At 48.3% G+C, this 25,915-nt stretch overlaps 1 protein-coding gene across 4 annotated transcripts; it reads right to left on the reverse strand.

Annotated features, from left to right (window-relative positions):
- Positions 1-333: 333 nt before the first annotated feature.
- LOC306830376 (fatty acid CoA ligase Acsl3-like) lies at positions 334-24,674 on the reverse strand. 4 transcript variants are annotated; one of them, XM_079353808.1, is made up of 15 exons: positions 24,382-24,674; positions 18,905-19,373; positions 16,780-16,957; positions 11,854-11,963; positions 11,066-11,204; positions 9,709-9,859; positions 8,116-8,239; positions 7,631-7,702; positions 5,287-5,426; positions 5,027-5,199; positions 4,088-4,162; positions 2,494-2,685; positions 2,007-2,121; positions 1,685-1,842; positions 334-1,584 (listed from the first exon to the last, which is right to left on the reverse strand). In XM_079353808.1, exons 2-15 carry the CDS (start codon positions 19,277-19,279, stop codon positions 1,427-1,429), a joined length of 2,160 nt encoding a protein of 719 aa, XP_079209934.1. In that variant the 5' UTR covers positions 19,280-19,373; positions 24,382-24,674; the 3' UTR covers positions 334-1,426. The 4 variants fall into 4 exon arrangements, with proteins under 4 accessions (XP_079209934.1, XP_079209937.1, XP_079209936.1 ...); XM_079353811.1 differs by having other exon boundaries at positions 9,709-9,856; positions 18,905-19,329; positions 24,367-24,516; XM_079353810.1 differs by having other exon boundaries at positions 18,905-19,329; positions 24,367-24,516.
- Positions 24,675-25,915: the final 1,241 nt, after the last annotated feature.

Below are 25,915 nucleotides of genomic sequence, written 5' to 3' on the forward strand. Positions count from 1 at the left end.
AATGCTCTGTGCTGGATTTCTCCCTGTGAGTTGTCCCTGTTGATTGAGGAGCTGTGGCGCTTTAACGTTTATCTATTGGTTTAAACAGCAGCAGCCTTGGCGACAACATTTTGGACATATTTACAGACAAATCGGTGTTCGCGTGGTGCGCTGTTTAGGTTGGTTAAAACTGGGAGAGGGACTGTTCAAATACTGGACATGTGAGCGTTTTATAGATATTTGTGAGGACTCGAGAACAGGACGCTCTCGGTCAAATCAGGACATATGGTCATGTGAATATTGTCCAAATCAAATGTATGATTATTACCAAACAAAAGGAGCTACTGCTTCCCGTAGACCAAGCACAATCTTTATTAACTTCTTTAAACCAGTTTTCATTGGCAAATTACAAATAAATAGCTGGTGTGTTACAAGGCAGGCAGGCAGGCGGAGGAGGAGGAGGAGGAGGAGGAGCTCCAACAATCATGTCAGTGTCAAGTTCAAAAGGAGGCTTCACCTGTGCTTCCTCTGCTGATCACACGTCCATACATGTACACTCAGGGCTTACAAAGGTGAGACTCAGAATCACAGGAAAAGGCAGCAGGTGTTGCACGGCGCACAACGCTGGGCTCGTGTTTGAGGACTTGTTGATTCACAAACTCGTATCGTGACAAGGCATGAAGCTGGTTAAGACCGCCGAATGCACAAAGTTGTAGGTGTTCTCATTTGAGTTTGTTCCTACGATACGTTTACAGAGTCAGTTCATCTGTAAAACAAACAGCACCTAACAAAGTCACGTCTAACACAGGAAAATACAGTAAAAATATTCTTCTTTTAATAAATAAGACTAATGGGTGCAATTTTCTTTTTAAAAATCGGATACAAATCTGCTCTCATTTGCGCTCAGATAACCGCGTGCTGTGTGAAAGACGTCCGCAAACCGCGGGAGTCGAAGTCCCACAGCAGGCGGGAAACAACATAAACCACGGACAGAACTGAAAACAAAAGAGTTCACCCTCTCCTGACCTGCAGGAAGAAGAAATGTGAAACCATGAAGAGCTGTTGTTGGGACGTTTGTAACCTTAGATCGAAGCAACACAAGCTGAGCGTCCTCTGGAGCGCTCAACAGACAGCGCTGGCTAACACACAATCTGTTTCATAACTCACATCTGGACAAATAAAGACCCCGAGTGAGAGGTCGAACACCTGGGTATCAAAGGCCTCAGTGGACAGAGAGCTTTCCTTCAGTTCAGACTCAAACTACAGGAGCAACAGCCTCTCCTTCACCGTCATTCTGAAAGCTCTTTTGTGCGAGACCTCGTTTTCAGGTCATGGTGGCGCTCATGTTCACAGACATGGATTCAGGGGTGCTGGGAGAGTTCAAGGTCAGGTGTTGGTCTTTGTTTTTTTTCAGAGTGAACCATGACGTGCTGGTGGGTCTCGTCTTTTATTTCCCACCGTACATTCTCTCAATGTCGTCCTGGTAACGTTTTTTCAGCTCCTTGCGTTTGAGCTTGAACGCATCAGTCACTAATCCAGTCTCCGGAGTCCACGGGTCTGGACTCAGGCGGATCTTGCGAGGGATCTCGAAGCGTTCCAGCTGGGCTAAAACAAACAAACAAACAAAAAGAGTAGGAAGAGTAATGTGTAACTTCAGACTTCTGCATCAAAGTGTGTGTGGATCTGAAAGTGGAGCGTCCCACACCTGTCAGAGCGTCCTCAGTGAGGATCTTGAGGACCAGCTCTTCCATGGCCTTACTGTTGCACAGCTCCTCCGATGAGCCGCGGATCCCGTACTGCTCGGCCAGAGTCAGCAGCTGCTTCTGATTGGGCACCACGAAGCCGATCACGTACGTCTCGTCACTGCAGGGAAGGAGAGGAGACAGCAAGAGAAGGTTTGCAAGCGATGAAAGGTCTGTCTTGTTTTGACGCCTGTCTCCGATAAAGGCGGGATCATTTCATACCCTGAGCTCGATAAAGGCTCGGGATCTTTTTTAACGCTGCGCCTCCAGAGCGTGGACACACACCTGTTTGCGTAGGCACATATGTTGTCGACCAGCGAGCAGTTCTTGAGAACGGCCTCCACCTTCCCCAGGGACACGTACTCCCCGGCCTGCAGCTTCACCAGGTCTTTCTTACGATCTGCAAACACACAAGAGAATCGTGTAGGGACAGAAGCATTTCCACGAGCCACGAGTGTGGATCTGAACCAGGAGCAGTGACGAGCCAGGAGGACAGAACCTACTTTCCACTGAGCTCTGCTTATCTGACCCGTGGAAATCTAGATAACAGCAAAGCTTCTGGACGACTGATGTAAACACCACTGTGGGGGGAATTCTGGGAAGTGACGTGAAACCTGATTTGTTTAAGGTTTCCTGTCAGACTGATGGATGAAAGTGTGTGTGTGTGTGTGTGTGTGTGTGTGTGTGTTGTTAACTCGTGCTTTTGATGTAGCAGCTCCGGACCCCCCCCGTGAAAAACTCAGACTGATAACCCACCTTTGCTTTTCCTCACCGATTATTTGGAGGCAGCCGTCTTCGTGGAACTCCCCGATGTCTCCCGTGCAGAACCACCGCTGGCCGTTCTCATCCACGAAGAAGTCGTCCTGCTGTTTGGCCTCGCTCTTGTAGTATCCCTGCGTCACATTGGGTCCACCAACCAGAATCTCTCCTCTGGGATGAGGCTTGTCGCTGCTGCGATAACCACCTGGAAGCAGAGTTTAAATTCAGTGTGTCGCAGCTGAATGCTGCATTAATCCTCCTGATGCTGCTTCATGATAAACCTCAGGAAGATAAAGAACCCACAGCGTGTTTACTTTTCCGTTTCTGCTCCGGGAGCCGAGAGAGCAATAAAGTGGGGCTGATAAGTATCAGGATTGAACAGATGATTGATGACCTCTCGCATAAAGAAGTCACACATGAGGAAGAGAGGAATGTTTTCCTTACAAGGTTATGGACTACAGAGAGACGTTGATTCTTTTATACAATAAACTGAACTGTAATCATGTTGTGATGATTGTCCAGTTACAAACAATCAATTTACAAACCGCGATGACTCGAGTGATGCATCACTCGAGTCATCGCGGTTTGTAAATTGATTGTTTGTTAAGGCCAAGCAGCGACCTCTCGTGATGAAAACAGACGCTCAAGTGTAACATCCTGCAGTTCCTGGAGTGTCCACTAGAGGCTGGCTGCAGTACCTGGAGTGTCCACTAGAGGCTGGCTGCAGTACCTGGAGTGTCCACTAGAGGCTGGCTGCAGTACCTGGAGTGTCCACTAGAGGCTGGCTGCAGTACCTGGAGTGTCCACTAGAGGCTGGCTGCAGTACCTGGAGTGTCCACTAGAGGCTGGCTGCAGTTCCTGGAGTGTCCACTAGAGGCTGGCTGCAGCAGCACAGGAAGTCACATACACACCCATTCAAACAGCCTGTTTTTACAGCAGACATGAACATGTTTACAGCCTGCTTCAAAAAACCAAATAGGTGTGATTAGCTCATGTCTCCATCCACACACACTGTACGGGGGGAATGTTTTGATGACTCAGCAGTTTTGATTGGATGAAGGATCAGAGTTATTCACAATAAGGCGTGTAGCTGAGCTGATTGACAGGTGGGCGCCGTGTAACGGTTTGTCAGGAGGCTAAATGCTAACTGCTAAAGTGGTGAAGACAAACATGGAGGGCTGATAGGACTATGAGACAACAGCAGCTAAAAGTAAAACTTTTCTGTCAAGATATAAAGAAGCTCAGTGAGTTGCCTTTGCTTGTTGTTTATAGGTCTTAACTTGCACGGAAATGTTAAACTCAGGATCACGGCTTCCTGTCCTTCTGAAGTCTTGTTGTTGTTATTGTTTGTTGGAACGTTTTGATAAAATAACAAATCAAGCGAGCCGGCGAGGAGAGAATCATTTTGTGTCCGTTCCTCCACGTGACAGACAAGATCACTTTGTGTCAGGGCGCGTGTGTGTGTGTTCGTGTGTGTGTGTGTGTGTGTGTGTGTGTTCGTGTGTGTGTGTGTGTGTGTGTGTGTGTGTGTGTGTGTGTGTGTGTGTGTGTGTGTGTGTGTGTGTGTGTGTGTGTGTGTGTGCGTCTCCTCTTCCCGTCTTACTCACCCTCCACCCAGTCTTTGAGCTTGAACTCACAGCAAACCAGTGGCCCTCCCACTCTCCCAGTGCTGTAATCCCACACTGAAAGCACAGAAGCATCAAGACAAGACATTTATCACCATGGCAACACAACCTCACTTGTTCTCTCACTATGGAAACTACATCCCAGAGGAGCGTCCTCTGAACAGTGTTTTCCTGGCTGGAATGACCGCAGATCAGAGCGACAGGCAGCATGTTGATTTATCTGCCTGGGAACGGCTGCCACTGTTTTCCATCGTTCCAGAGAAGTAAAGGTCAAAACAGATCTTTGAGGAAGCGAACGCCACCACCGACTAGACAGGCGTTCTTTTTAAACATCTTAAGTGATTCATGTCAGGTCTGACATGTTTTAGATTCCCTTTAGATCTGGTATGTCTAAATATGTAAATGAGCTGTGTCTGGCCACGCCCCCTCTCTGGAAGGGCTCGGGTGTACTCGCTGCTTTCTCGCTCCATGTCCTATTGTTTACGGTGAGAAGGCAGACTCAGAGGGCAGAACAAACACCTAGCTGTGGGAGTGTCACCCACCTGGGGGAGGGGCTACTGCCCTTTGTGATGTCATGAAGGGGAGGGGCTACTGCCCTTTGTGATGTCATGAAGGGTAGGGGCTACTGCCCTTTGTGATGTCATGAAGGGGCGGGGCTAGTGTAGTAAAACATGGTGAAGTGGATATTTAAGCTAACATTTTAACCGCTCCCAGGTGAGATGAAGTTTCCTTAAGCTGGCTTTTACATGCCTCTCTTTTTAAACCCACTCATATCTACTCGTTATTTTCCTCTCACTGCTTCTATCGCTGCCTGCTGGATTTGGAAACTTTTCCTTTCCTCGAGGGTGACCTGCCGCTGTTAACGTGAGGCCACGTTCTCGCTGTGTTGCTCGTTCTCTGAGTGACGTCATCGGCGCTTACGCTCGCTGATGGTTCCGGCACCGCAGGTCTCCGTCAGGCCGTATCCCTGACCCACGGGGCAGCAGAAACACACGTTCATGAAGCGCTGCGTGGCGGCTGACAGCGGCGCTCCACCTGACAACAAGACTCTCGTTTGACCACCCAGCAGAGCGCGAATTTTCCTGAACACCAGCCTGTATGTGGAGCAGAAGGCAGACGCAGCTTGACACGGGCCGAGTCTGTGAAAGTGAGAATCAAACAGAAACAAGTGGCGTACGCACGTGTCACACAGAGGTGTGCTGTGTCCTTTGGCCAGCTGCTCCACTTTGTAGTTATACGCCAGAACAAAGAGCGTTCGCTGGACACAGTTCATCTCCTCCACCTTGGTCATCACGTTCTTATAGATGCGATCCATGATCTCCTGAAGTCAAAAAGAAGAAGTGGAGCCCTGCGTTAGTTCAGGTCGTGCAGCCCGCTAGCAGCTATCAAACCGCCCCGATGCCAACCAATCATCATCACACTCTGATAAGAAGGCAGTCCATTCAAAGCCTGTCCCTCCTCCTGCCACGCCCACCTCGCCCAGCTTGTTATGTGCGTATCATAACACGCACATTCAGATTCTGTTCTGCGTCTCCCACGTGCGGAACGATCTGTGGCGTGCTGCGCTGATCAGAGCAGCAAATACGACTGTTTAAACCACAGGTGCAATAAAAGGTTGAATCTATGACCTCATGCTTTGTCCTCGTCCTCTTCGTCTCAGATAATCATTTAGTTAGTCGGCTTCTTTTCCTGCACCAGCTGCCTGTGAAAATACTGCTGGTCAGGCGTGTCGGGCCTTGGTTCCTGATTTGAATCTGAAAGCACCATGGCGAGATGAAAAGAGCACGCCATGAAAGATAGGAACGACAGAAACGAAGCGGCAGACCTCCATACTAGTTCTGATGAAGCTGTTTAGCTGTTTACTCTTTAAAGGAGGGATGAATCAGAGCGACATGATTTCACACGGGGGGGGGGGGGGGGGGGGGGGGTGGGGAGACAACATGTCTCACCTGGTGTTTAATCTGCCCGGTGATGAGGACATATGTGGACTCAAATCAGTAAATATATGAACTGTAAGACGGACACAACTACTGTCTCTAAATACAAGAGTTCAGTGTGGAACAAATGTGTTCTTGGTTGCATAACAGCAAGGCTCCCTGGAGGCTCCCTGACGAGCAGTGACCCACAGAGGCAGAGAGAGAAACCAAAGGAATCCAGGACGGGGGTCTCTGAGTCCATTAAATGAGACCCGCAGTGACCTTCAGCATCCAAACCCTGGAGAGGCCAACGCAGACGTGTGATTGGACAGTACTGTTGGACTTTTTGTGGACCTGCCACTCTGTGTGTCACAGCAACATGTCCCCGTTTCATCCAAAGAACAACACGCCACGCTAACTACACTGACTCGTCAATCAATGTCGTCGCCAAGAGAGAGAAGTCATCGGGACATCTGAAACAGGAAGTGGGCGATGATGGGAGCCGGGTCGTCAGAGGATATGATGTCATCAGAGATCTTCTGATGTCTGTGTGTGTGTGTGTGTGTGTGTGTGTGTGTGTGTGTGTGTCTGTGTATATCAGTGTGTGTGTGTGTGTGTGTATCAGTGTGTGTGTGTATCAGTGTGTGTGTGTGTGTCTCAAGTGTGTGTGTGTGTGTGTGTGTGTGTGTGTGTGTGTGTGTGTGTGTGTGTGTGTGTGTATCAGTGTGTGTGTGTGTATCAGTGTGTGTGTGTGTCTCAAGTGTGTGTGTGTGTGTGTGTGTGTGTGTGTGTGTGTGTGTATCAGTGTGTGTGTGTGTCTCAGTGTGTGTGTGTGTGTGTGTGTGTGTGTGTGTGTGTGTGTGTGTTGTGGGGATAACCACATGGGGCTTTCTCACGTTCTGTTTACAGCTGTGAATGGTTCCAGACACTGGGGCCCTCTGACCTTTACACTACCACCACTGGGAGGGGGGGGGGGCATCTGCAACACGTTTATTATCTGCTGTTGTCATGAATCATCTTTGGACTTCTCAAAACGACGGTTTGAGAGGAGAAGACGTGCACGCGTACTTCTTCACAGGAGAACCCGCGGCCCGGGGAAACCACGTGGTCATCAGGGCGTGGTCATGGGCCGCACATTGATGACCTTTATCTGGCAGGCATTTGCTAAGGGGGGAACTTTCTGGATCTGAAAACACGACGACCTCTCAAGACGATAATGAGAATGAAAACAAGGCAGCGCACGCAGGAGGAAGTGTTGGCTGCTCTTCATCTCAAACCCCCGGTCCAACATTAACAGAGCCATGCTTCATGATTCATCTTCATCATCATCATCATCATCATCTTCATCTGCATCAGATGAAGCTGCCTAACCTGGAATATGCCGCTCCATGTCTGACTCTGAGCTGTGATGTAGTGCAGCAGGAGGGAACGAGCTTTGACGTCACGGTGGATCATGAGATCCAGCAGATCCAGGCCTGCTGGACTCCACAGCTGGACTACGCCCCGAAACAGAGTGAGGTCTGATGGGCTGCCGGACGAGGTCAAACACAGACTTGTGGGGGGGGGGGGGGGGGGGGGGGGGGGTCAGTGAGAATGCACAGTGACATACCGGGACAGCTGCCATCAGCGTGGGCTGCAGGACGCTGGTGTCTCCCTTGCTTCCCTTCTTGATTTTTGTCGACTTGATGAGAAAGAAGAAACAATCATGTGGTGAGCGAGTGAGGTCACGTCAGAGTGAGACACGAGCGTTCACAGAAGCATCAAACTTCATACAACATGCATTCAGCTCAGTGCTGCTCCCTGTGTTACATTAAAGGGACAGTTATTTATTATTTATGACCTCAAACATCCTCCTCATGTTCTTCACTACATCATGATGTTCATGTAGTAAATTATGGGTCAGAACATCAGTCCACATCTTCTCAACGCCTCGACCTGAAAACAAGGCGGGCTCTGGAGAGCGTCAGATTCTTTGTTCTCCCTCAGGAGAGCGCGAGCTGTGTTTCTGCAGCTGCTACTTGAAATCCTGCTGTTAAATGAGGAGCTCCTTCACTGCGACTCACGTCGTTCATTCATGTTCACGTGTTACTGTACCTGGTCTGCTAGCGTCTGAGGGGACGAGTAGCCGATCCTGCAGCCGTGAGCAACACACACAAGCTCTGCACTGAGCTCCAGCACGTGTGCAAGAGGCAGGTAGCCGATGTAGGTGTCCTCCTCACTGTCAACACAAACACACTGTTATGAACACCCGCTCCTTGTCCCTTACGGGCCTCCGTACTGTTGTGTTCACATTTCTGCTGACTCAGCTAAAAGTTCATCAAGCTAATATGTGCATTAGAAGGACTGAGTATATTTGAAGTAGAAGCCATCTTGTGCTTTGTTTGGATTGCAGCGATCCTGAATCCTCACCTTTCACTCAAGGGGGAGGAGCTTAACATCATTTTCATAAGAAGCCTGATTGATATCGCTCGCCTCTCCGACCTTCCTCCCCGTCACCCCGACTCCCTTCCTCCCCGTCACTCTCTCCCCCTCTCATGCTCAACTCCCTCCCTTCCTGCATTTCCTCTGACCCCCCCCCTCTCCATCCCCAGGGAGTCGGGCTGCTTCTCCATGTAATGTAAACACTACTGGCTGAATCATGCTCGTTAAACATGGGCCAAGAAGTAAGTCTAGAAAGCTTACAGTGATTTATTGAAAACGTCGTTTAAACAGTGTTAATGCCAGCTGAGACTCATCACCGAGTTTGAAGCAGCAGATCAGAGAGAGTTCACGTCCTCACCGAGCTGAAACAAGTTTGTCTCTTTTCAGCTTTACTGACGTGATCAGACTCCAAGCTAACGACAGGCTGAGAGCTGAGGCGCCCAATCAGCTCAGCTACACGCCTTATTGTGAATAACTCTGATCCTTCATCCAATCAAAACTGCTGAGTCATCAAAACATTCCCCCCGTACAGTGTGTGTGGATGGAGACATGAGCTAATCACACCTATTTGGTTTTTTGAAGCAGGCTGTAAACATGTTCATGTCTGCTGTAAAAACAGGCTGTTTGAATGGGTGTGTATGTGACTTCCTGTGCTGCTGCAGCCAGCCTCTAGTGGACACTCCAGGAACTGCAGGATGTTACACTTGAGCATCGGCTTCATTTTCTAACACTGGAGGTTGCTGCTTGGTAAAGACTGGGAACAGTGGGGGAACTATGAAAGCCCTAAGAGGACATACATCTAGACATTTTATTTTACTCTCTTCCTGTGATAACAAATCGATTTCTTTTTCTCGAGATCTCAACATATTTATCTTCTTATCTCAAGATAACAACGTTGTTTTTTCCCGTGATAACGAGTAGATTTCAATTAAAAAAAAAAAAAAAAGTAACTTACTCGTTATCAGAGGAAAATACAGTAAGACAAAGTGTAACAAAAAATGTCCCTTTTAGAAGGAAGTGTCTGGATTGTTTTGCTTCCCCCGCTCTGGATGCGTGGAGACATGAAAAGAAAAGCATGTTTCTGTGCAAGCTGCAACCTGGTGTGTAAAGCAGCCGACGCTGTTCCCTGCTATGATTGGTGTGTTAACGGGGCCTCTGACTTGTCCTTTCTGCATCCCACACACTAACTGATGGGCATGAAAGGACTGAGTTCCCCGTCATGTGTCGGCCATGAGCTCTGAAACACACTGACGTAGTGCATCCTACCACAGGTTGGGTATCCGCTCTGCCATGCCTGTGATGCCAGCGATGATGTTGCTGTGGGTGATCACGACGCCCTTTGGTATTCCTGTGGATCCGCTGGTGTACATGATGACCGCGATGTCTGAAGGAAGCGGCTTCTTACGCTCTCGTGCTGCTGTCAAGTGAACGAAGACGAGACAGAAAAAATGAACACAAACATTAGCAAACCATGACTCCATGTCCACGCCATCAGGCCTCGTCCACGCCATCAGGCCTCGTCCACGCCATCAGGCCTCGTCCTTTTTGCTTAAAAGGTGTGATGGGTCCAACGTGGCCCAGCGTACAGTTGGTTTCTGACTCCAGCAGCAAGGCCACCGACGCCCCATGAAGAGCCACAGTGTGGGGCGTGGCTAAGTTGACGGACAGGTAATGCTTCATCCTTGAACTCTTTTTCCCATCATCCCGCTGCCTGTCACCCTTCATGTTACCCTCATTCACGTGCATAAGAGCATGAGTCCTTCGCTCTCGACCCCCCCCCCCCCCCCACCTGATCTCTGAATAAACCAAATCAATTCAAAGTGGGAAAAGAAATCAATCAGGGTTTTTTCTCTCGAGCTTGGTCGTGGTCGTAGAACAGAAACGTGAGAGGATGAAGGAGCAGCAGACAGAGACGTCCTCCCTTCCTTCTGTTTCCTCTTTCATAACTCTGAGTTCATTTCATGTGAAGTTAACTGTTGCAGTGTGTAAACATACACCCCCCCCCCCCTTAAATCCCTTCCTTCCGCTTTGTCTGCTCATGACACGAGCTGCTTCTCTTGTTTGGGGTCAGTCGGTTCAAGGGGCCAAAATAAAAGGTCGGGAGGAGTCGCAGATATTTCCTCGTCCATCGAAGAATCTCCCCCCAGACTGCAGGAGCAACATGTCAACCGTAATCTGACACAGATGTGAGCCCTTCCTTTTTCACATGACCTAATGGGACTGAAGCCAGTTCCCCAACGAGAAGAAAACCACCATGACCCCCAAGGTTACAGCGGGACTGCTGATACTCCTCTTTAGTTTTTGTTTTTTTAAACCAGATTTTTTGTTTGGTAGTTTTCTTTCAAGGGGAGGGGCTGAGAGTGACCTTCATGTCTTTTGCTTGTCTTGGCCGGGGTCTCCAGTCCCTTTAGTGTTTCTTGGTTTATTCTTATCTTTGAGTGTTTTGGTATTCAATAAAACGTGTGAGTTTCAAACCTTTAAATCCTCTGAGGCGTCCCTCATCTAAAAAAAAGTCATCGGAGGCCGATGCAGATTGGAGCGATGGAGTTTGACGTCAGACAAACAGAAAGCGTGTTCATGAATCTGTAAACACACACACACACACACACACACACACACGTACCATTCTCCGGTTTGGCTCCCAGCTTCTGAACAGCGGCCATGTTGTGGACTGTGACGCCACGTGCATAGCTGGGCCATAAGGTGGGCGTGCTGTCCACTACGATAATATGCTGCAGCCTCGGGACTTCAAGCAGGATGGCCTGAAACACAGACGGACAAAAGTGTAAGCATGAGCACAAGGACGAGAAGCATCCACGTGCACACGACGAAACACAGGGTTCTTCTTGACTCATAAAACCAAAGCACGGCCATCTTCATCGGTATTTAGGCTGAGCGGGGGATGTGTGACACAGAGCAGAGGAGCTGTGTGTTTATGCAGAAACGATAAAAGCGGCGCTGAGCGACCCGATGATCCGTTGTCGCTGGGGAGGAACTGAACCGGTTGAATCTTTGACGGCACGTGCACCTCTCATTATTTTTACTGCTCCATGAAGACTACCTCTCCTCCTCCTAAATCTACATTCCCGGGATATCTCTGCTTCTCTCTGATGGAAAACAGCGGCCTGCACGTCCCATGCTCATTTGGACCAGAGACACTTTAATGGCAGGAACCAGGACGGGCTCTGGAGCTCTGATGGAAACCCACCTTCCCTTTGTTTAAGCCATGCGGACTTGTTCTACAGTTGAACAGTTTTAGAAAAGAAACACACTCGAATGATTTTAAGCCTCCTCTCAACATTCAGCTGAACAGCTGCAGGTCACTTTGTGGATGATTAGAACATGCTTTGTAGTGCTTGAATGTGTAAACAGAACAACATGACGTCGACGTGTGCTGGCGTGAATCGTTACCTTGAGTCTGGTCTCAAGCAGCTCTCTGCTGGTGATGATGTGGGTGACCTGAGTCTCATTCAGTCCATGAGCAATGGCTGGACCTCCCAGAGTGGAGTAAAGGGTGACCACTGCAACACACAAACCAACAAACAACGCCTGTGATCCAAATACAAGCTGCGATTGTTCCTTCAAGCAACCAGCAGTCAGGTAACACAGTGACTCAGCCCAAATGATACATAATGTTTCTCTCTTGGTTAAAGGACCAATCAGAGAGCTGCTCTCTTCCTCTGTGATCAATCAGCCAGTCAGAGAGCTGCTCTCTTCTTCTGTGATCAGACAGCCAATCAGAGAGCTGCTCTCTTCCTGTGTGATCAATCAGCCAATCAGAGAGCTGCTCTCTTCTTCTGTGATCAGACAGCCAATCAGAGAGCTGCTCTCTTCCTGTGTGATCAGACAGCCAATCAGAGAGCTGCTCTCTTCCTGTGTGATCAGACAGCCAATCAGAGAGCTGCTCTCTTCCTGTGTGATCAATCAGCCAATCAGAGAGCTGCTCTCTTCCTGTGTGATCAATCAGCCAATCAGAGAGCTGCTCTCTTCTTCTGTGATCAGACAGCCAATCAGAGAGCTGCTCTCTTCCTGTATGATCAGACAGCCAATCAGAGAGCTGCCCTCTTCCTGTGTGATCAATCAGCCAATCAGAGAGCTGCTCTCTTCCTGTGTGATCAATCAGCCAATCAGAGAGCTGCTCTCTTCCTGTGTGATCAATCAGCCAATCAGAGAGCTGCTCTCTTCTTCTGTGATCAGACAGCCAATCAGAGAGCTGCTCTCTTCCTGTATGATCAGACAGCCAATCAGAGAGCTGCTCTCTTCCTGTGTGATCAATCAGCCAATCAGAGAGCTGCTCTCTTCCTGTGTGATCAATCAGCCAATCAGAGAGCTGCTCTCTTCCTGTGTGATCATGAAGGAAACCTGCTGTGTTGAAGCTTCTCTGACAACAATGCAGCAGCCAGTATGTCCTCCTTCTAACTTTAGATTCTGCTCCTGAATGCTCTGGATCTGATTGGACCAGAGAAGGTAGGCGGGGCTTTGAAGGCCGTTTTGGACGCCCCTGGGTTTGCCAGATATGAGAGCAGTTATCAGGTTAAACTAGGGTTGCAAAATTCCGGGAATTTTCAAAGTTGGAAACTTTCCATGGGAATTCATGGGAATAAACTGGGAATTTACAAAATTGAAGGTTGGCCGTTAACAGGGAACTAAAATATAATCTTAACTAAAACAACCAGATTTTATACAAGGATACTTGAAAATCGATGCTATTCCTCCTGGAATAATGTAATGGGAATGAGATGGGATGAGCTCTCTGTAATGTAATGGGAATGAGATGGGATGAGCTCTCTGTAATGTAATGGGAATGAGATGGGATGAGCTCTCTGTAATGTAATGGGAATGAGATGGGATGAGCTCTCTGTAATGTAATGGGAATGAGATGGGATGAGCTCTCTGTAATGTAATGGGAATGAGATGGGATGAGCTCTCTGGGTAATATATTTTGAAAATCTGTTTAAATGTTTTTTTTATTGTATTTTTTTGCATAGATGTCTGCTGGTCAAGACTGATGTGATGTGACGCCATGGCAGGCGATAGGAAAGAATGCACTGGGATGTGATGGGATGTGATGGGATGGGATGTACTGGGATGTGTTGGGATGGGACATGTTGGAATACGATGGGATGGGATGTGTTGGGATGGGATGGGATGGTATGTGTTGGGATATGTTGGGATGTGTTGGGATGGGATGGGATGTGTTGGGATGGGATGGGATGTGTTGGGATATGTTGGGATGTGTTGGGATATGTTGGGATGGGACATGTTGGAATACGATGGGATGGGATGTGTTGGGATGTATTGGAATGGGACATGTTGGAATACGATGGGATAGGATGTGTTGGGATGTATTGGAATGGGACATGTTGGAATACGATGGGATGTGATAGGATGGGATGTGTTGGGATATGTTGGGATGGGATGGGATGTGATGGGATGGGATGTGTTGGGATATGTTGGGATGGGATGTGTTGGGATATGTTGGGATGGGATGTGTTGGGATGTGTTGGGATGTGATGGGATGGGATGTGTTGGGATGTGTTGGGATGTGATGGGATGGGATGTGTTGGGATATGTTGGGATGGGATGGGATGGGATGTGTTGGGATGTGTTGGGATGGGATGTGTTGGGATGTGTTGGGATGGGATGGGATGGGATGTGTTGGGATGTGTTGGGATGGGATGTGTTGGGATGTGATGGGATGGGATGTGATGGATGTGTTGGGATGTATTAGGATGGAATGGGATGTATTGGGATGTGGGGGGCTGGGATGTGCTTGGATAGGATGGGTTGTTTTGGGATGTAATGGGATGGGATGTGTTAGGATGGGATGGTATTTGATGGGATGTGTTGGGATGTGTTGGGATATGTTGGGATGTGATGGGATGGGATGTGATGGGATGTGTTGGGATGTGATGGTATGTGATGGGATGTGTTGGGATGGGATAGTATGTGATGGGATGGGATGTGATGGGATGTGATGCATTTGAATGTCATGCTAGAGTATTCAAGATTAAAACTTTACTGTCTATCGTGTAGTGATAGACAGTAAAGTTTGCTTAGAGGCTCAAAGAACATAAAAAACTTTCCAACCAATTAGGCTCCAAAACTGGTGTCTATCTACATTTATTTAAACTGCTTTGATCATGTCTGATTGGTTAACAGTTGTCTCCCTCACTTTGTTTGCTTTGTACATTCTTCATAATTAGAACATAAAACAAATAAATGATCAGAGTGCTGTTTAATGAGAGGGGAAAATAAAAGAGAAGGTGAGGAAGGTGATCAGAGAGAGAGAGAGAGAGAGAGAGAGAGAGAGAGAGAGAGAAAGAGAGAGCGAGAGAAAGAGAGAGAGAGAGAGAGAGAGAGAGAGAGAGAGATGAGCTGGAACCCCCCCCTCCCCGTCTCTACATTGACACAGACGCATGGGTCAAAGGGACACAGCTTAGTGACATCACAATCTTGCGTCATGGAGCTCTTTTACTTCCTGCTTCGCTGCTGTGTGTGTGTGTGTGTGTGTGTGTGTGTGTGTGTGTGGACGAGGGCCGTGGCACCTCCAGTCGTGAGATCTAAACACTGGATCGGGCCCCAGCTCGACTCAAACACGTTCACACACAGCCGTCATTTTGTGATTCACAAAGCTTTGACGGTTCAGGATCCAAAACATGGTGTTGAATATCTTTTAGCTTCGGCCTCTCTTTACTGGAAGAAATACTTTTTGAACTTTTCCACAGAGGAATATTTAATCCCTCAGCTGTCACCACGGAAAGCCTAACTTCTGCTTGTTAGATCTCTTTATTGAACTGCAAAACTCACCAACCACGAGTACAACTGCATCTCCACAGATTAGCAGGAAATAGAGAATATATATATATATATTTGCACACACACACACACACACACACACACACACACACACACACACACACACACACACACACACACACACACACACACACACACACACACACACACACACACACACACACACACACACACACACACACACACACACAAAGGCACACCAAGTGTTTGAGTTCACTGGGGGCCTTTGGCTGACTCCTTGATGCTTCTGTCAACATCAGATGCTCACGTAGACTCTCTCTCCCCCCTCGTCTGACGCCATCAGCCCTCACTTCTCTCCCTCTCCTTCCGTCCCTCCAGCCTTTAACTCCTCTCTTTCCCCTCCTCTGCACTCAGGGTCTTATCCCCTGCCTCGGGGTTTATACTGTCCCAGTGTTTGTGTTTGCAAGAATGAAACACGCTCGATAAAGATGCTTTATGGGCTCCTACTTTCAGAGTATTATCAAAGCGTGACAGTTTAATGCAGCACAGAAAGAAAACGAAGGGTTCTTCAAGGACACCCGGCAAACTGATGAACTTAGAGCGCTGACGTTGATGCTCAAAGTAAGAAAGACAGAAACCCTTCGGACGAAAATAAAATGAGCTGCAGGTCAGAGATGTGACACTGTTTCCATTCCTGCTGCTGGAGCTTATTAGAAACATGCAGAGGCTTTTTAGCTCGGGTACAATCACTTCTATCTGAAGCAGTTCCACTGCCCGCTTCCATCGCTGCAACACCTGTTCACCTGATAACTGCTCTCATATCTGGCAAACCCAGGGGCGTCCAAAACGGCCTTCAAAGCCCCGCCTACCTTCTCTGGTCCAATCAGATCCAGAGCATTCAGGAGCAGAATCTAAAGTTAGAAGGAGGACATACTGGCTGCTGCTTTGTTGTCAGAGAAGCTTCAACAGTCGAATGATGGATAATGTGGTACAAGCTGCGTCTTCTTGAAAACCACAAGTGGATCATCTGTCCTCGTGTAAAATCATAATGCACTATTTTTAGTACATTTCAGAGTTAGCTGAAACAGATGGACTTATGTAACAGGGAGGCAAAAGGAACAAATTGACCTTCTTCTGTCTCAGCTGGTCACAAGTTGTCCACGCCAACCATTCTCACATAAACATTAGAGACGGCCGTGAAGAAGCTCAGAGGGAGAGAAACAGTGAGCACAGAGACAGTTCAGCACAACCTCCACTGGGAGAATAATACAGGATCTCCACTCTGTCCATACACGGCCCAGTAACGTGCACAATGCTCAAACGTGTACACAACAGCAGTGTGTGTGTAGTAAAACCCGACTGGTTCTGGCACGAAACATTTCTGTGACGTGGTCTTAAGGAGAGTTAGAACAGCTGAGAACTTCCAACGTATCGACGGTATCATGAAGTGATGTCAGAGTCAGTGAGTGAAGTCTGAGATCGATAAATGATGACGCAGTCGAACCAACACGTCTGCATAACACACGTAACAGGACACGCCTCCTGTCACACACTCACATGGGAAGTTGTACATGAAGCAGGCCTGGGCGCCGATGATCCACTCGGCGCGGGTCTCACAGAAGATGGCGATGGTGTTTTTGGGCCGCTGACCCAGTGACGCCAAACCGCTGCCCAGCTGGGACGCTGCTGTGAGGACTTCTTCGTACGAGATCCAGTGGTACTCTCCCAGAACCACCTGCGGGGGGGAGGGGGGGGACACCATCAACAACACGCCATTTAAACTGTGGATGTAACCACTGACACGTCACACATTGGTTTGTCTGATGTCTTTGTTTGTCGCTTTTCTCTGATAGGACGGCTGAAGAGAGGGGGTTTCGAACTCACAACCCGCTGCAATAAGGACTAAAGACCTGATACATGGCATGAACTCCATCTCCGTGACCTTCACAGACACATACTGTCTGTGTTATTGATTCCATGTTAGTTTACTGAAGCCAGTAGTGGCCATTTTGAAAGAGGGTGGCGAGGGGGTAAAAACTTTGTTATGTAGAGAAACAAAACAAGGGTCTGAGCTCCTCTTCCAGACTGTTCCCAGGTCTTGGAGGCTCTGACAGTTAAATCCCTGACCCCCTTAAGTTTTCATGGTGGACCTGGGTGCAGCCTGTGGAGCTCCCGAGGATCTCAGCCTGCGTCCTGGTTCATTAGGGGTTAAAAGCTCCAAACATGGAGCTGCCTGTGTGCTACGCTGTAAGCATGTTTCATTCCCCTGTGATTTTAACGTGACTCACCCTTGGAGAGAGCCCCTTGTGGTCACTCAAGGAACTGCAGCACGTGACACTTGTTGGGATGTTGAGACTTGTCTGAGAACTTTTAAGAGTTCTTCCTGTCATGATGTGCTGCTGGGTAAATTTAACAACGAGCCGTGTGACTCGTGTTGTTGGAGCGACAGCTGCCAAACATGACAGTCATCATCAGCCTCTCTGGATCTACTCCTCACGTACAGTCAGAGCTCCCTGCTTGCATGAGAAGGGTTATACCGACTCCTAGTGGATGGTAAATGGTATTGCACCCTGTCAGGCAGAGCTGTGTTCCACTGTAGGCTCTAAAATGCTAATTCATGTTCCTATTGCAGCAACAAGTGTTTCAGCAGAGGGTACTTAGATGGATTAGAAGGATCAGGCTGCAGGGATTGGAGGGGCGATTCAGAGGGAACGTTACAGCAAAGTGCAGGAACAATGCACGCTCCAATAAGACTGTTGGTCAGGTCTCCTCTGGGGAACGCTTGCACTGAATTGTGACGTAACTTTTGAAGGTAATCAGGTTTACTTTTGCTTTTCTCTTAAAGAGAGAGAAATGAGGCGTGCATGCAAACACCAGAGCTCTTCTCTTCATGCTCGCACGTCTCTTTCCACTCTTTGACAAACACAAGTCACTTTAGTGTTTCTGCATTAATTCTGCTGTCCGCTCTGAGTAGCTTCAGTGGACTTCATGTGCTCTGCAGGAAAAACAAGCTGTCAGCTGAGGAGAGAGAGATAATAATTGGAGCCATTTCGTTGAACTGTTAGAAGAAACTGTGCCACGAGAGTTTAGTGTCGACGCCGGGCTGCTAAACTAAGCAGCGTGTGTTTGGACTGAGGAAGAACCCACAGCGTGCGCAGGGAGAACATACAGACTCCTAGTGTTGAAGTTCTTGAAATCAGTTTTGGTCTCAAGAACACTTTTTAAAGACTTCGGTCTCGTCACTGAATCCAAAGCTTTTTTTTATTTTATTCTCACACTGGGCAGACTCCGGATTTGGAATCAAGACCTCCTCTGATTGGCTGCTTCTCTTCGTCCTCACTGTGAAGACACCTTCAAATCACTTCAATTCATTGGATTTTTATCCCTTGTTACAGCCACTCCTGAACACAAGACTCTGAGAGTTCTGCTCTCGGGTCTTTCTTGCTCTCAGTTATTGTGACACACAGAGAGGCTCCTGTCAGATGGGGATTCAAACCAGCAACCTCCTGAACAGCTCCAAATGTTGCAGCCCCGTGCAGCTTGTTACAGTAATACTCAACAACATTAGACGGAAGTGACAGGATCCTACAAACAAGTTCAAAACATGACGGATCACGTAGTGATTAACAGCCTCTCCTCTTCCTCCTGACCTTTTTCCTTCACTTCCTGCGTCGCTCCTTACCTTCTTGAACACCTTTCCGTTGCCCTGTCGCTCGTCCTCCTCGCTGATCACCGCCCTGGTGCCCAGGCAGTCTCTGTGCGGGAACCTGCTGGCTGCGTACTGGAACATCTTATCCAGGGTGTCCATCCCCGGGTGCAGACAGGTCACCAGCCTCTTCACGGCGCTCACCGCTCTGTAGGGCCCCTCTGGACGCCCCAGCACGGAGCGGGCCTTGGCTCGCTTGGCTCGCTCCGCCTCAGAGCCGTAGGAGTCCCCTTCAGGCGCGGAGACCCAGCTGAGGATGTAGGAGGGCAGGAAGCTGATGAAGGTGTAGGTCCAGACCATGAGGTGGAAGAGGAGCAGCAGCACGGGGTTCAGCTCCTCCTTCAGCTTCATGGTGGAGGAGCGGCTGTGAAGAGCAGCGAGGAGCGGTGCGATGATGCTGACTCTTCCTGCTTACTTTTGGAGAGACTGACTCCTGAGGATGCTCCTGTGGGAGAAATGACAGCAACCTGGGATTAGACAGATTACATTACATTACAAAGGAGACTGTAATGTCTTAGAGACTGTAAGAATCCTGACTTATTAAGAAACTGAAACTAAACACCAAGGCAGAAGAGAGCTGTGGTATGACTCGGTGTTTTTTCTCTTCACACAGCATGAATACAGAACGAGAGAGAACGGGAGAAAACACAGGAGAAGAAGAAAAAGAACAAGAGTTCATAAAAACAGGAGAAAGTGAAAGAATGAAATATTAAAGGGATGCCGAGAGAGAGAGAGAGAGTGTGTGTGTGTGTGTGTGTGTGTGTGTGTGTGTGTGTGTGTCGGTTGGCCCCAAATATTCTTTTCTCGCAGAAATATTTCATTATTCATAAGAAGCACCACATCCTTCCTGTCCACAAAACATGACCCTGCTTGTCTCCTGAACACACTCCTCGCTCAAGTGTCCCTTTGAGACGCATCAATAAATGAAAGCTTTTAAGTGGCAGTGCTCTCTCGGACTCCCATCGAGTCCCTGTGGGACTCTCTGCAGCCCTGTCGTTCTGCTCGGTGTCTTGTTACGCAGCTCGTGTTCACTTGTCTTTTTCCATCACACGACGCTGCACGCTGCTGGAGCACCTGCACATCAGGGTCATCCCTACAGTCCCCCAGCATCAGGGCCCTTCTGTAACACACATTGCGTGTTGTTGCACCCATTCAACAGCAACCTTCAAACTATATTATTTCCTCCAAATACCTGGAGTGAAAATATGATTAACCAGCATTAACAAAATATATTACAGATAATGAAACTCCTGCAATTCAACATTTCACTTAACAGAAAGATTACAGGGAGAACTCAATTTCCCAGAATGCAATTTACCCCCTCTTATTTGAAGAGATCTTTCAAACGCAAACCGAACACGTTTCACTAATGTTTTGGACGCCCCTGGGTTTGCCAGATATGAGAGCAGTTATCAGGTGAACAGGTGTTGCAGCGATGGAAGCGGGCAGTGGAACTGCTTCAGATAGAAGTGATTGTACCCGAGCTAAAAAGCCTCTGCATGTTTCTAATAAGCTCCAGCAGCAGAAAGCTGCTCAAACTAGGATCAATGTTGGAGATGAAACATGGAGAGAGGTTAGAACGCAGAAAGCTTTACAGACCCATGCAGAGCTGGCTAAACACTGAAGCTACAGTGTCCACCACATGCAGAGCTGGCTAAACACTGAAGCTACAGTGTCCACCACATGCAGAGCTGGCTAAACACTGAAGCTACAGTGTCCACCACATGCAGAGCTGGCTAAACACTGAAGCTACAGTGTCCACCACATGCAGAGCTGGCTAAACACTGAAGCTACAGTGTCCACCACATGCAGAGCTGGCTAAACACTGAAGCTACAGTGTCCACCACATGCAGAGCTGGCTAAACACTGAAGCTACAGTGTCCACCACATGCAGAGCTGGCTAAACACTGAAGCTACAGTGTCCACCACATGCAGAGCTGGCTAAACACTGAAGCTACAGCGTCCACCACATGCAGAGCTGGCTAAACACTGAAGCTACAGTGTCCACCACATGCAGAGCTGGCTAAACACTGAAGCTACAGTGTCCACCACATGCAGAGCTGGCTAAACACTGAAGCTACAGTGTCTCTACATGCAGAGCTGGCTAAACACTGAAGCTACAGTGTCCACCACATGCAGAGCTGGCTAAACACTGAAGCTACAGTGTCCACCACATGCAGAGCTGGCTAAACACTGAAGCTACAGTGTCTCTACATGCAGAGCTGGCTAAACACTGAAGCTACAGTGTCCACCACATGCAGAGCTGGCTAAACACTGAAGCTACAGTTGTGACTAAAGTGATACTCCTTTGTCATCGGGTCTCTGTGAACAGAGGGCTGGGGCTTTACTAAAGATCCAAACCCACATAACCTGGTGAACGAGCTCAGCTGATCTTTCTCTGTTTCAAAGGTCAAGACCCGCCTTTTTATCCGAGCAGCGAATAAGCAGGCTTTAATCTCTTACCTTAAATAGCCACAAACGGTGTCTTTGTAGAAAATAAATAATAATCAGGCGCTTTGCAGCGAGCCTCTGCTCCTGGGATTAATTGAGTAATATTGTAACATGGCGTACGTAGCGGTGGGGTGACCGGCCGTGTGTGTGTGTGTGTGTGTGTGTGTGTGTGTGTGTGTGTGTTTGAGGGAATCATAGCTTCCTCAAGAGATGGAGTGAATGGGTCTTTTGTGTGTCCGACGTCATTGTGCTTTCACCCACTCCGCTAAGCAGGCAGGCTCAAGTCTTGCAGAAAACTCAACATGGCCATTGTGGTCAAGACGACCCACCCACACACGGCACAGTCCCGAGGGTCACACGTTTGTGTGTCTGTGTGTGTGTGTGTGCTCCATATATGTGGCGTGTTTTCTTGCATGCGCGTGGGTGATTTGCAACGCATGAATTGAATTGGCCAGTTTTTTTGATTAGTGACATAATCAAAAGCCTGCAAAGAGTTTTAAAGTCTAATTCAGAGTGAAAGGGTTGATTATGTGGATCAGTCCGCAGCGTGTGTGTGTGTGTGTGTGTGTGCACAGGGTGACAGAAAGTTCTGGCACATGTGCCCGTCACCGAGCTTCCCCTACTGGGATATGTACACAGGAGTTTAATCTGTATCAAGGATTTCATTGATTTGAAGGAGGATTTGTTAATACGTAAGCAATGAAATAGAGTTTTCTCTTACTGCAGCAAAGAGGAATGTTCTCCGAGTGTCGATTTGCATTTGTTTTTATTCTTGAAGCGTTTAAAGAGTCAGGAGGATTCTTCCTGCAGACGCCATCTTAACAACACGTGTCCCAAATCCTCCTGCGTCTCGTTAGCCGTTATCACATCTGCACCCCTGAACATCTGGATCATTTTAGAATCACTGCTCACAGCTGGAGACCGTCCCTGTCAGACAGGAGGGGGGCGGGGCCTCCTGAGGGACGACGTGATGTAAAAAAACTATGTGGAAGGGACGACAGTCTGTAGAGACGGTAGAGGTGGCGTGCAGACAGTCTGTAGAGGTAGCGTGCAGACAGTCTGTAGAGGTGGCGTGCAGACAGTCTGTAGAGGTGGCGTGCAGACAGTCTGTAGAGGTAGCGTGCAGACAGTCTGTAGAGGTGGTAGAGGTGGCGTGCAGACAGTCTGTAGAGGTGGCGTGCAGACAGTCTGTAGAGACGGTAGAGGTGGCGTGCAGACAGTCTGTAGAGACGGTAGAGGTGGCGTGCAGACAGTCTGTAGAGGTGGCGTGCAGACAGTCTGTAGATGTGGCGTGCAGACAGTCTGTAGAGGTGGCGTGCAGACAGTCTGTAGAGGTGGCGTGCAGACGGTCTGTAGAGGTGGTAGAGGTGCCCCCCCCCCTGCAGTTTGGGCCATATGCGACTGAAGTAAATTTAGTCTCTTTTTTTTTTCTACCTGAAGTGATTGCGAGCTTTATCATGCAGGTTTCAGCTGCTGGTTACTGGTGACAACATGACATGGATCATCAGTGCTGTGGCAGCCTGTTGTAGTTTGTAGTTTGTAGTTTGTAGTTTGTAGTTTGTAGCTGCAAACTCAGTGAAACAAACGTTACGGAGCGCTGGGTTCCTTCCAAACACTGAAGGTGTTTAAGGGCAGTGCAGAGAATAAAGAGGTGTCAGTATGAAGTTAGAACTCCTGCTAGGTTTATAACAGCACTGTAATAATTCTGCTCTTTGAGAGCAGCATGCCACCAGCCGGACGAGAGAGAGAGAGAGAGTGTGTGTGTGTGTGTGTGTGTGTGTGTGTGTGTGTTTCTGTGTCGTCTGTCATCATTTCAGACCATTCCTGCAAAACAATTGCATCTCTGTCAGTAAGTCCAGGAGCACTCTCATGGTCCTGCATCATTTGACGAACGCTGCCACAGGACGCTCCGCTGCAGCTGTGTGAATAAAGATTTTTAAAATGGCCGCCACCCAGAGGTTGTGAGAGAGCGCTGTAGGGAGGCCTTTGATTAAAACAAGTGCTGACAATGATTCAGTTTATATTTCAGAGGCTTAAGCTGCAGGTCAGAGATGTGACAGGTGGACACTGTTTCCATTCCTGCTGCTGGAGCTTATTAGAAACATGCAGAGGCTTTTTAGCTCGGGTACAATCACTTCTATCTGAAGCAGTTCCACTGCCCGCTTCCATCGCTGCAACACCTGTTCACCTGATAACTGCTCTCATATCTGCCAAACCCAGGGCCGTCCAATCAGAAGAATCTGTGCACTTTCTGCACAGATTCTGTGCATGTATCCTGCATTCGCACTTTCGACCTTTACTGAAATGTTTGTGACTTAATACGTTTGATGTGATTCTCCCGTAAATCTCCACATGGGCACAACAACAGTAACCTGAGATGAAGTCACCTGTTGGTCAAACATGAAGGAGTCAGTGTGCAAGTCTGAGATCATCTCTGCAAACATGGACCGGTGACACTTCAAGAGGAGAGACGACCATCAACACTTTAAAAAGCCTACATGACGTCACAAAGTGAAAAACACACCTGCAGAGAAGTAAAGAGAAATCAAATGGAGCCTGACCAATGGGCGTGTCTCTCATCTAAACAAGATACAGCCACAGATATTTAAGATGCAACATCCACGAGCTCGCACTAATGTCAAGAAACACACATTAACGACATCGCTTCCGGTTGGAAATTTCACAATAAGATGCGCCGTATTCTGCTGAGCCTTCTGAAAATGACATTCATCAGGTTAAGTCAAACCGGTTTGAGGCGCAGGTTAAATGAAACAACCAATCAGCAGCTAGACCTGTACATATGTTCCTCATACCTCAGTGTCTGCAGCGTCTTCGTATGATCATTATCATGTCGATAGTTAATCATATTCTGGCTGTTTTATTCTGAAGGAAACAAAGATGGATACTACCGGATGTGTCTGTGCTTCATCTCGGGCAGCTGCAGCACATCTGGTCAGGCTGTAAAGCAGCATCACATCACCGGTAACGACACACAGACTTACCGGTGGACGCTGTCACGGACACGGGACTCTGAGACCGACCGGCTCCGATCCAAACGCACCGAGCCCGGAAGTGACACGCGTGTCGTGGAGTTGTGCGTGGATGAATGGAGGGTTGAGGTTGTCGTTTGGAGGGTTGGGGGGGGGGGGGATACTGGGATCAGTCTCTGCGTTATGATTGGGCTCGTGGAGGTGGCGCGTGCAGTGGGCCGGGCCACGTTGGAAGGAGGGCTCGAGGAGGCTGCACGGGTTACTGTGTGTCACACGAAGAGAGGCAAACATGTCCTGCATGCACACAAACACTGGCCTCAGTCTCCACCATGCACAAGGTGGATTATCAGCCAATCAAGACAATGACAGAGAACGTTTGTGTGACGTCACAGATAAATAATAAAGCAAGAGGTCAAGATATGTTCACCTCTGATGAGCACAGGAAGTGACGTGGATGTTTTGTTCTTAAAATACAAGCTCTCTTTATGATTTACATTTTAGTAAAGGCAAGGACAGTTTTGTTACATTTGCACTTTTGTTGTATTTACATTTTGTCTGCCTGTTTTCTAAATCTGTGTGTTTTAGGTGCTAATTTGCATGCACACCTTTATTTGAAAATTTTAATTTATTTGATATTAGACTTCATCGTTCCCTTTTTCTTTTCTTTCTTTATATCAAACAAGCGACAACCTCCTGTGTTGAAATCAGACGCTGAAGTTTAACATCCTGCAGTTCATGGAGTGTCCACTAGAGGCTGGCTGCAGTACCTGGAGTGTCCACTAGAGGCTGGCTGCAGCAGCACAGGAAGTCACATACACACCCATTCAAAAAGCCTGTTTTTACAGCAGACATGAACATGTTTACAGCCTGCTTCAAAAAAACAAATAGGTGTGATTAGCTCATGTCTCCATCCACACACACTGTACGGGGGGGAATGTTTTGATGACTCAGCAGTTTTGATTGGATGAAGGATCAGAGTTATTCACAATAAGGCGTGTAGCTGAGCTGATTGATAGGTGGGCGCCGTGTGACGGTTTGTCAGGAGGCTTAAAACCCGCCTCAGCTCTCAGCCTGTCGTTAGCTTGACTCAGAGTTAGCCTGAGACAGCATTTCCAGCACGGAGACCGCCATCCATGGGACTCCAGCGCCCCCTGCAGGGACACACGGGGGACTCCAGCGCCCCCTGCAGGATTACACGGGGGACTCCAGCGCCCCCTGCAGGGACACAGGGGGGACTCCAGGGGACAAGCTCATGTTCTGATTGGACGCCTGCCAGTCAGGGCTCGTCTTCCTCACGTGCGTTTGTTGATATACCTACTTCCATACACACCTGGGATTTGTTGAGGGCAAAGGGTGCACACGTGATGGAGATTTTCACAAGCTTTCTGAGCAGATTTGAACCAGCAACCTTTTGATTGCATACCCTGCTGAAGCAAAGGCGTCACAGATTATCTGATGAAGCATTTCTGGAATGTCTTCAGTATCGTAATGTTTGACTTTGTCAGTGTGAACGTTTTTTCTTGATCATCACAGAGCTGACTGAAGG

The sequence above is a fragment of the Symphodus melops genome, assembly GCF_947650265.1.
Source record: "Symphodus melops genome assembly, chromosome: 10".
Classification (NCBI taxonomy): Eukaryota; Metazoa; Chordata; class Actinopteri; order Labriformes; family Labridae; genus Symphodus; species Symphodus melops.